Source organism: Colobus angolensis, unplaced genomic scaffold (genome assembly GCF_000951035.1).
Source record: "Colobus angolensis palliatus isolate OR3802 unplaced genomic scaffold, Cang.pa_1.0 Scaffold122, whole genome shotgun sequence".
NCBI classification, from domain to species: Eukaryota; Metazoa; Chordata; class Mammalia; order Primates; family Cercopithecidae; genus Colobus; species Colobus angolensis.
The window spans coordinates 6,121,087-6,132,149 of record NW_012113364.1 but is presented as its reverse complement, the minus strand read 5'-3'; the positions used below and the strand labels follow the sequence as shown (position 1 = coordinate 6,132,149).

The 11,063-nt window shown below is 46.2% G+C and overlaps 1 protein-coding gene across 1 annotated transcript in view; it reads left to right on the top strand.

Moving 5' to 3' along the window:
• The first annotated feature begins 363 nt into the window (after positions 1–363).
• TMEM248 (transmembrane protein 248) overlaps positions 364–11,063 on the top strand; it is a 35,918-nt gene continuing 25,218 nt past the window's right edge. Inside the window, exon 1 of the mRNA XM_011932212.1 lies at positions 364–764. Within this exon, the coding sequence (XP_011787602.1) occupies positions 690–764 (75 nt within the window). The 5' untranslated portion in view covers positions 364–689. The remainder of the gene's footprint in view (positions 765–11,063) is intronic.

Here is an 11,063-nt window from a genome sequence, read left to right as displayed (position 1 = left end):
CGGGCTGGGGTCGGGCCCAGTCGGGGCTGCCCGCCGGGCTGGGAGCGGGGGTCGTGCTGGTCGGGAGCGGCTTCTCCGCCAGCTTCTTTCCCAGCTTCTCGGAATGCGGCCCCCGACGCAGCTGCTGGCGGGGGTCGCCCAGCATCGGCCGACCTCGGCCGGGTACCCACACACTGGGGTTGGCCCAGCCACGTCCCCCGAGCCAGGGTTCCCTGCCGGCCTTGGAGATGGCGGGACTTCCCACGTCGGGAGCCGAGGCCTGGATAATTCGAATTTGGCACGGGAAACATGTTGGTCGTTTGCCATTTTTCGACTTTGGGGAGTGTTTGTATTTCTTCTCCGTTTGCCAGTGAAACACATCTCAGAAAGGTGGGAGGGAGAGACTCACGTATGTGCACAAAGTTAAATGGCATAGTGGTGTTCCCTATGTCAAGATTGGTAAATATCCAGAATGGGGTGGATTCTTTATTCATATTTTTAATAAAATGAGGAGTGATTGCAAGGTAATCTAGAGGCATATAGTTTCAGTTCCCGTGATGGGGACCATCAGTAATAAAACCAGACCTGTGGTGCTGTTTTGAGTCGTCTGAACGCCGTACCCATTGGACAGCTGGTGAGGCCTTTGTGGAAGAATCTAATGTCTGAGTTTGGTTCTCAGCTAGCAGAGGACAGCCCTCACTGGCTGATGAATGGTGAGCTTCTTTGAAGCCTACTTTGGTGAGGATTGTGGCTTCCCCCTGAACTGCTCCTTTCTTGCCTCAAAGGTGAGCCGCTATGGGAGAGAGTGGGAAGAAAAACTCCGAGGCTGGTGGTGAATATGTGATAAAGTGGTTTGTCTCCATAGCACCGTCAGCTTGGGTCAGCTTAGGGTCTGAGCATGTGTATCTCATTTGTTGATGAATGTTCCATCAGCGCTTGACGTATAAGGGGGTCCACCTACTTCCTCTTTTCATCTAGGGGTTCTGACAGGAAGTAGACTTGTCGCGCACCTAAGTTATACTTACGTATACATTGACCCCAAGAGCATTTACTCTCTAAGAGTAAGGATGCGGAGTTTCAACTTGTAGTGAAGATTCTGGGAGAATTCCTGTGGCCTGAATCAGGTGGACTGGAATCACTGCTAGCACCGAAGTCTCAATACTGAAATCACCGCTAGCACCGAAGTCTCAATACTGAAATCACCAAACGCTGGTTGACAGGCACCTTCTCCGTTTAGGCTCTAGATGCATCTGTTGCAAGGAGGAAAGGTGGAGCTAAGTGCAAATATATATATATATATTTTGAGACAGAGTCTTGCTCTTGTCGCCCAGGCTGGAGTGCAGTGGTGCGATCTCTGCTCACTGCAACCTCCGCCTCCCAGGTCCAAGCAATTCTCCTGCCTCAGCCTCCCTAGTAGCTGGGATTACAGGCGCCTGCCACCATGCCCAGCTAGTTTTTGTATTTTTAGTAGAGACAGGGTTTCACCATGTCTCTACTAAAGGCTGGTGAACTCCTGATCTCAGGTGATCCATCCACCTCTGCCTCCCAAAGTACTGGGATTACAGGCTTGAACCACCGCACCCAGCCTAAGTGCAAATATATTAATAGTTTCTGCCTGCAAGGAATGTACTTAGAGGAAGTAATAGGCTAGAAAATGTGGCAGGACTGAATTGCTATAGTGGTATACCAAGTGTTAGGGATTTTGTTATGGTTAGGATCAGAAACTTTTTTTTTTTTGAGGTCGAGTCTTCCTCTGTTGCCCAGGCTGGAGTGCAGTGGTGTAAAGTTAGCTCACTGCAACCTCTGCCCCTCAGGTTCAAGCGATTCTTCTGTCTCAGCCACCTGAGTAGCTGGGATTATAGACGCCCGCCACCACGCCCAGCTAATTTTTTGTATTTTTGGTAGAGACAAGGTTTCACTGTGTTGGCCAGGCTGGTCTTGAACTCTTGACCTCAGGTGATTCGCCTGCCTTGGCCTCCCAAAGTGCTGGGATTATAGGCGTGAGCCACCTCGCTTGGGCCGAAACTCATGAAGTAACTTTTGAGGTGGACCTAGAAAGATCGGGAGGATTTGGGCCATTCAGAATTATCTGGGAAATGAAAAAACTAGGGCCAGTTGGTGGACAAGCACCCAGGCTGGGTAGGTGGCCAGTCAGTGCCTAGAAATATTGGCAGAGGCAACTAGTTAAGGGTTAAATGCTTTTCTAAGAAAGATAAGCATAAGCTATCCAGTCCAGCTTCTGGTAGATTTCTGGGTTTTTGTTTGTTTTGTTTGTTTTTGTTTTTTTTTGAGATGGAGTGTTGCTGTGTTGCCCAGGCGGGAGTGCAGTGAGGCAACCTCCACCTTCTGGGTTCAAGCGATTCCTCAGCCTCCTAAGTAGCTGGGACTAGAGGTGCATGCTGCCACACCCAGCTAATTTTTGTATTTTTAATGGAGACAGGGTTTCACCATGTTGGCTAGGCTGGTCTCAAACTCTTGACCTCAAGTCATCCACCTGCCTCAGCCTCCCAAAGTGCTGGGATTACAGCTGTGAGCCACCAGGCCTGGCCTTTGGTTTCTAAATAATTGTTTTCATATGATGGGTTTGTCTTGTTCTGTAAGAGGCCGGTGGCATAAAACAATGCTTGACTTATTAAGGACAATGAAAAAGATGCTGATTGTCATTACTATCTGGTATTGACAATCAGGAAATTAAATTTGACGTCTGTGAATTGTTTCAGTGCCTGTGTTTAGTTTGTAGGAGCACAACTCTAGTTTGGTCTCTGCTCTGGCTACAGCCAAAGGATAAATGGCAAGCCCTTCAATCCTCTCCAGAGGGTTTTTAATGACATCTGGTCCACGTCACAGAGTTGGTGTGTTTCTCTTGCCCAGTCCTGAAGAACCTTTGAAGCCATTCAGACAGGATGCCATGTAATTGCTCTAGATTTTATGACTAATCTCAGGACCTCACTGGCCTCAGCCTTAGACTTTATTTTATTTTATTTTATTATTATTATTTTTTGAGACGGAGTCTTGCTCTGTCATCCAGGCTAGAGTGCAGTGGCGTGATCTCAGCTCACTACAGCCTCCACCTTCCGGGTTCAAGCGATTCTCTTGCCTCAGCCTCTTGAATAGCTGGGATTACAGGCACCCGCCAACAGGCCTGGCTAATTTTTGTATTTTTAGTAGAGACAGGGTTTCACCATGTTGGTCAGGCTGGTCTCAAACTCCCGACCTCAGGTGATCCACCTGCCTCGGCCTCCCAAAGTGCTGGGATTACAGGCATGAGCCACCACACCTGGCCTTATTTTTATTTATTTATTTTTTTCAGATGGAGTCTCGCCCTATTGTCCAAGTTGGAGTGCAGTGGCATGATCTCGGCTCTCTGCAACCTTTGCTTCCCAGGTTCAAACGATTCTCCTGCCTCAGCCTCCCGAGTAGCTGGGACTACAGGCACACACCACCACACCTGGCAAATTTTTTTGTATTTTAGTAGAGACTGGGTTTCGCCATGTTGGTCAGGCTGGTCTTGAACTCCTGACCTCGTGATCCACCTGCCTCGGCCTCTCAAAGTGCTGGGATTACAGGCCTGAGCCACCGGCTCCAGCCTTATTTTTTAATTAAAAAAAATAATTATTACGGGACAGAGTCTTGCTCTGTTGTCCTGGCTGGAGTGCGATGGGTGATCATGGCTCACTGCACCCTCCTCCTCCTGGGCTCAAGTGATACTCCTGCCTCAGTCTCCTGAGTGGCTGGGAGCACAGATGTGCACCACCACACCTGGCTAATTTTTTTATTTTTTGTAGAGGCAGGGTCTCACTTTGTTGCTCAGGCTGGTCTCGCACTCCTGGGCTCAAGTGATCCTCCCGTCTCGGCCTCCCAGAGTGCTGGGATTAAAGGTGTGCGCCACCCCAAAATAACTGTATTAACCACACTGTGCAGTATAACTCAGAAAAAATATGTTCCTTTTTCTCTAATGGACTTTGTACCCTTTGACCATCATCTATCTCCCTGTTCCCCAACCCCCCCGCTTCTGTAACCATAGTTCTGCTCTCTGCTGCAGTGAGTTCCATTGTCTTTTAGATTCCATATAAAAGTGGAATCCTATGTTGTGCTTCTGTGCCTGGCTTATTTCTGTTAGTATAATGTTCGTTGCTTCTGTCCATGTTGTTGCAAATAGTGCTGCAGTGAACATGGGGGTACAGACATCTCTTTGACAACCTGATTTCAATTTGTAGGTGTTATATATTCAGTAGTGGGATTGCTGGATCATAAAGTAATTCCATTTCTAGTTTTTTCTTTCTTTCTTTTTTTTTTTGGAGACAATCTCGCTCTGTCTCACAGGTTCAAGCGATCTCCTGCCTCAGCCTCCCGAGTAGCTGAATTGCAGGTGCACGCCACTACACCTGGCTAATTTTTTGTATTTTTAGTAGAGATAAGGTTTCACCATGTTGGTCAGGCTGGTCTTGAACTCCTGACCTCATAATCCACCTGCCTCAGCCTCCCAAAGTGCTAGGATTACAGACATGAGTCACCATGCCCAGCCTACTTTTAGTTTTTAAAGGAATTTCTGTACTGTTTTCCATCATGGCTGTACTAATTTACGTTCCCACAGTGCATAACAGCTCCTTTAGCTCCACATTCTCACAAGCATTTGTCTTTCTTTGATAACAGTCATTCTGACAGGTGTGAGATGATATATCATTGTGGTTTTAATTTGCATTTCTCTAGTGATTGTGAATATGTTGGCCAGCTATATCTGTTGGCCATTTGTCGGTCTTTTGAGAAACATCTGTTCATGTCCTTTGCCCATTTTTTAGTTCCTAGGGATTTGGAGAAGATACTTGCAAACTATACACCTGAAAAGGGGTTAATATCCAAAATGTATACAAAGCTCAAACAACTCAGTAGCAAGAAAACAAAAAATCCAGTTGAAAAATGGGCAGCCAGGCATGGTGGCTCACGCCTATAATTCTAGCACTTGGGGAGGCCAAGGCCGGTGGATTGCTTGAGGTCAAGAGTTCGAGACTAACCTGGCCAACATGGTGCAACCCCGTCTCTACTAAGAGTACAAAAATTAGCTGGGCATGGTGGCGCATGCTTGTAATCCCAGCTACTCAGGAGGCTGAAGCAGAAGAATCACTTGAACCTGGGATGCGGAGGTTGTGGTGAGCCAGGATCGTACCACTGCACTCCAGTCTGGGCGACAGAGCAAAACTCCATCTGAAACAAAAAAAAAAAAAAAAAAAAGAAAAGAAGGAAAAATGGACAAAGAACCTTGGCTTTTCTTTAAAAAGAAAAATTGGAAAGGTGGAAAGATGGAGGTTTTAGCATACTCAATTTTCATTTAGATTGATTTTGGACGTGGAAATCCTTAAGTTACCTTTCTCATGTACATATCAAATACATTTGACAAGAGGTCTGTAGTGTTTTTTCTGCGTACTATTACATACCTCAGTGTGATCCTGGGGAGTACATGACATAGCCTTCGAAGCACTGCCATTTGGACTTTTGTGCTGTTTGGTTACAAGTGCTGTTTTTCAAATGTGTCCCAGTCTTACACACTGAGTTTCGTTACATTAAGGTTTCATATTGAACCTTTAACTTTTATTTGATCTTGGCATCCCTCATGACTTGTTTTCTTAAAAATCGATTAAGCCCCAGATTATTAAATTTTAATATGGGAGTACTTTTAATTTTGGTGTTTAAGACGGTCGGCAATTATTTAAAAAACTAAAGAACAAAGATAAATTATTTTCCATCTTGAGACTGTAGTGAATTTTTTTAAGAAGCAAGGGGAATGTCGAATGTTACCATGGTTTTATGTCATGATTTTGAAAATGGAACGATGCATTCATTAACTGTAAGTCAGGAGAAATACATGGGAAGTTTGAGTTTTGGAAGTAAGTCTGGTTCCAGACATGTAATTATATCAGCCTACGTTTTTTTCCTTTTGTCTTTATGAGACTACTGATGTTGCCTAAACTACATGTTTAGCAACTAAAACTATGCTTTCGCTTGTAATTTTTCATTTGATCTTTTTTTTTTTTTGAAACAGGGTCTCTCCCTGTTACCGAGGCTGGAGTGCAGTGGTGTGACCATGGCTCACAGTAGCCTTGAACTCTTGGACTCAACTGATCATCCTGCCTTGCCCTCCCAATTAGCTGGGACTATAGGTGAAACCATGCCCAGCTAATTTTTTTTTTTTTTTTGAGACTGGAGTCTTGCTCTGTTGCCCGGGCTGGAGTGCAGTGGCCGGATCTCAGCTCACTGCAAGCTCTGCCTCCCGGGTTTACGCCATTCTCCTGCCTCAGCCTCCCGGCCCGCCACCACGCCCAGCTCGTTTTTTTGTATTTTTTTAGTAGAGATGGGGTTTCACCGTTTTAGCCAGGTTGGTCTCAATCCCTTGACCTCGTGATCCGCCCGTCTCGGCCTCCCAAAGTGCTGGGATTACAGGCTTGAGCCACCACGCCCTGCTGCTAATTTTTTTTAAATTTGGGGGTTTTTTTTTTAAGGGATGGGGTCTCACTGTGTTGTCCAGGCTGGTCTCGAACTCCTGTGCTCAAGCTATCCTCCGACCTTGGCCTCCCAAAATGTTGGGATTACAGGCGTGAACCATCGCGAGCATCTCTCTTTGGTTCCTTTTAAACGCGAGTTATTGTGAAAGTCTGTTCTGTACTCAACTGTATCACATTAAGAAACGAGACACTATTGGCAGAAGACTGTGCTAGTCTTTGCTTCATACTTTTAACTGATGAATGAGTGCTGAGATGGGAGTTACCCTGCTGAAGAAATGGAAAATAGGCCGAGCACGGTAGCTCACGCCTGTAATCCCAGCACTGTGGGAAGCCGAGGCGGGCAGATCATCTGAGGTCAGGAGTTCAAGACCAGCCTGGCCAACATGGTGAAACCCTGTTTCTAAAAATAGAAAAATTAGCTGGGCGTGGTGGCGGGCGCCTGTAATCCCAGCTACTCAGGAGGTTGAAGCAGGAGAATCACTTGAACCCAGGAAGCAGAGGTTGCAGTAAGCTGAGATTGCGCCATTGCACTCTAGCCTGGGTGATGAGATTGAAACTCAGTCTTCAAAAAAAAAAAAGAGTTAAACATTTTAAACTTCAAAAATGTTGATCTCTTAATTGTGCCTTTGTTAAAGTCAATGACTAAAATACACTTAGTATATCTATGGTATGTGAGATTGGGTTTTTTTTCCCTTACTTTGGTATTTGACTTGAAACTGTCTTATCAACCTTGGCATTGTGATTGATGGCATGGCTTTTGGGGTCAGATGGATTAAGTCAGAATCCATTTCTGCCATTTATTTGCAGTGTGACCTAGTACAAATTAATGAAGCTCATTTGCTTCAGTTTTCTCATCTGTAAAGTGGGAATAGTAGTATCTACTTAGCAGTGTTGCAAAGATTAAAAAATATGTTATGTGAAGCATTTTACATGTGCCTGGGAATGGCATGTTCTAAGTGGTAGCTGTTAGGAATGCTCTCTTCTCACTCCTTCATCCTTGTCACCTGGTTTTTACCTCTATCACCCTAGTGAAAGGGGTTTTGCTTACATCACTATTGACGTCTTGATTGCAAAATTATATGGATGCTTTTCTGCCTTTATCTCATTTGATGGGATTGACTCTTCAAAAAGAAATTTTTTTTCCTTTTTATTTTCTTTTTTTGAGATAGGGTTTAACTCTGTCTCCCAGGCTAGAGTGCAGTGGTGCCATCACAGTTCACTGCAGCCTCAAACTTCTGGGTTCAGGTGATCCCTCCACATCAGCCTCCCAAGTAGCTGGGACTACAGGTGTGCACCACCCCACCCAGCTAAATTTTGTATTCTTTTTTTTTTTTTTTGAGATGGAGTCTCACTCTGTCGCCCAGGCTGGAGTGCAGTGGCCGGATCTCAGCTCACTGCAAGCTCCGCCTCCCGGGTTTACGCCATTCTCCTGCCTCAGCCTCCCAAGTAGCTGGGACTACAGGCACCCACCACCTCGCCCGGCTAGTTTTTTGTATTTTTTAGTAGAGACGGGGTTTCACCGTATTAGCCAGGATGGTCGCGATCTCCTGACCTCGTGATCCGCCCGTCTCGGCCTCCCAAAGTGCTGGGATTATAGGCTTGAGCCACCGCGCCCGGCCAAATTTTGTATTCTTTGTAGACCCGGGGTCTTCTTGTGTTTCCCAGGCTGGTCTTGAACTCCTGGGCTCAAGTGATCGGCTGGCCTCAGCCTCCCAGAGTGCTAAAATTACAGGCATGAGCCATTGTGCCCTGCCAGATTGACTTCTTTTTGCAAACCTACATCATTTATTGGACCGAAGTAGAACTTAATGGTTAATGCATGGGCTCTGAAGGCCAACTGGATTTGAATCCAGGTTCACTTCCCGTGTGATCATGGACACATTAGCTGACTTCTATATGCCTTAATTTCCCCATCTGTAAAATGTTTTAGGGATCAGAGATGTTTTAGGGATCATACATAATAGGTGCAAAACTCTTAGAGTGGTGCCTCTCAAAAAGTAGGCAATGATGGTAGACGTTATTATTGTTAAGCACCCTCCTGGTGTCAGGCGCTGTCCAAGGTAGGAGGAGTGCAGAAACAATATCATGGAAATGAGAGACAAATTTTTATTTATGTATTTATTTATTTTTTGAAACAGAGTCTCGCTCTGGTGCCCAGGCTGGAGTTCAGTGGCTCAATCTTGGCTCACTGCAACCTCTGCCTCCCGGGTTCAAGCGATTCTCCTGTCTCAGCCTCCTGAGTAGCTGGGATCATAGGCGTACACCACCACGCCCAGCTAAATTTTTGTATTTTTAGTAGAGACGGGGTTTCACCATGTTGGCCAGGATGCTCTCTAACTCCTGTCCTCGGGTGATCCACCTGCCTTGGCCTCCCAAAGTGCTGTAATTACAGCTGTGAGCACCCAGCTCAGACAACAGTTTAACTTGGCTGAGGGAGGCAGTGTCAGTGGGGATGGAGTGAGCGCTGCCTTTGAGAAGACAGTTAAAATGTGGAAATGATAGGACTTGGTAACTGGTTGTAGGAGAGCCAGAGTATCAAGGATGACTGGCAGGAGCTGGGCGCAGTGGCTCGCGTCTGTAATCCCAGCATTTGGGAGGCTGATGCAGGAGGATCACTTGAGCCCAGGAGTTTGAGACCAGCCTGGGCATTGTGGCAAAATCCTCTCTCTACAAAAAATACAAAAATTAGCCGAGAGTGGTAGCATGTACTTGTAGTCCGAGCTACTTGGGAGGCCGAGGTGGGAGGATCGCTTGTGCCTGGGAGATCAAGGTGGCTGCCATGCTCATACCACTGCACTCCAGCCTGGGCACCAGAGCCAGACCCTGTCTCAAAAAAAAAAAAAAAAAAGAATGGCAGGACCCTATTTCAAAAAAAAAGAATGGCTGGCAGGGATTACTAGGTAAATCACTGTGTTTTTCCTTATGGGGAGGAGCCAATTTGTTGCCTTGGGATAAGTTTTGGCCTCGTTGGCCTTTGGGTCATCTAAGGAGAGAGCTCTAGTTGGTGAGTGTTTGGATCTGGAGGTGAGTAGATACATAAAATGGGGTTAAGGCATGAATGAGTGTGTCCCCCTTGAGCAGAGGCCACAGCTGGAACTTGGGAACACCAGCTTTTGAAGGAGTCTGAAAAGGAAGGGGTGGCCAGATGAATGTTAGGAAAACCAGGAGTGGAAGCTGGGAGAGGATCCACCCCACTTCTGTGTCAGATGCTGCAGCAACATGAGTTAGGGACTGTAGCCCCGGCTTTGGACTTGGCAGCCCAGAGATTACTGGAGACCTTGAAGTTCTCCTGTGTCTTCTTTGCTTCTCACTTGTCTCTCTGAAGGTTCATTCCGCCTGCACTGCTTTGTGGTGGGGCAGGAAGGTGGTTTCTGCGCAGTGCTCAGGGCAATTGGGTGCTGGACTTGCACAGGGTGTCTTTGATACCGATAAGTGTCTTTAGCTCTAAGTGTTGGATAATCTGGCATCACGTCGGTAACTGTTGCTTACTAGGCTCAGGGTTTGTAACCCCAGCCTTAAAGCTCTTCGAGGGTCTCAGACATCACAGGATATTTGAGAAATGCTACTTTCTGCTATGTGAAGGTGAGTTTCTGTCATTCTCTCTTAGCACAAGTCCAGTGTATTTCCTTTGGTCAGCATAGAGAGTGGGCTTGCCCATCTCTCTTCCTCACCTTTCAGAAACTTCCCATTGAACCTAAGGTAGAAAATCTCATTTAAGATGAATGGTGGGCCTGGTGTGGTGGCTTGTGCTTAGAATCCTAGCACTTTGGGAGGCTGAGGCGGGTAGATCACTTGAAGTCAGGAGTTTGAGACCAGCCTGGCCAACATGGTGAAACCTCGTCTCTACTAAAAATAGCAGAATTAGTCAGATGTGGTGACATGCGCCTGTAGTCTCAGCTATTTGGGAGGCTGAGGTAGAAGCATCACTTGAACCCGGGAGGCAGAGGTTGAGCAGAGATCACACTGCTGCATGCCAGCCTGGGTGACAATGCGAGACATCTCAAAAAAAAAAAAAAGTTTTTGAAACTATAATAAAGCTAGTTTAAAACTTGGACAAGTAGCCATGTGGCATACATATGCAGGCTTTGGAGAGGGAGAGACTGAAAGGTTTCCTGTGTCTGTGGCATAATAAATATTAACTTACTTTTTTTCTGATAAAATGTTATTAAGTTGCAAAATTACTTTTTTTTTTTTTTTAGTCACTGTGTTAGCCAGGTTGGAGTGCAGTGGCATGATCATAGCTCACTATAGCTTTGACCTCCTGGGTTGAGGCAGTCCTCCCACCTCAGACTCCCAAGTAGCTGGGCCATTGGTGTACGCCACCATGCCTAGCTAATTTATTTAAAAATTATTTTTTGTAGAGACAAGGTCTTGTTGTGTTGGCCAGGCTGGTCTCGAACTCCTGGCCTCAAACAATCCTTCCACCTCAGCCTCCCACAGTGCTGGGATTACAAGTGTGAGTTATTGTGCCCAACCAGGAGGCCTTCCTCCTTTTTTTTTTTTTATTTTTTTATTTTTTGAGACGGAGTCTCGCTCTGTCACCCAGGCTGGAGTGCAGTGGTGCTATCTTGGCTCACTGCAAGCTCC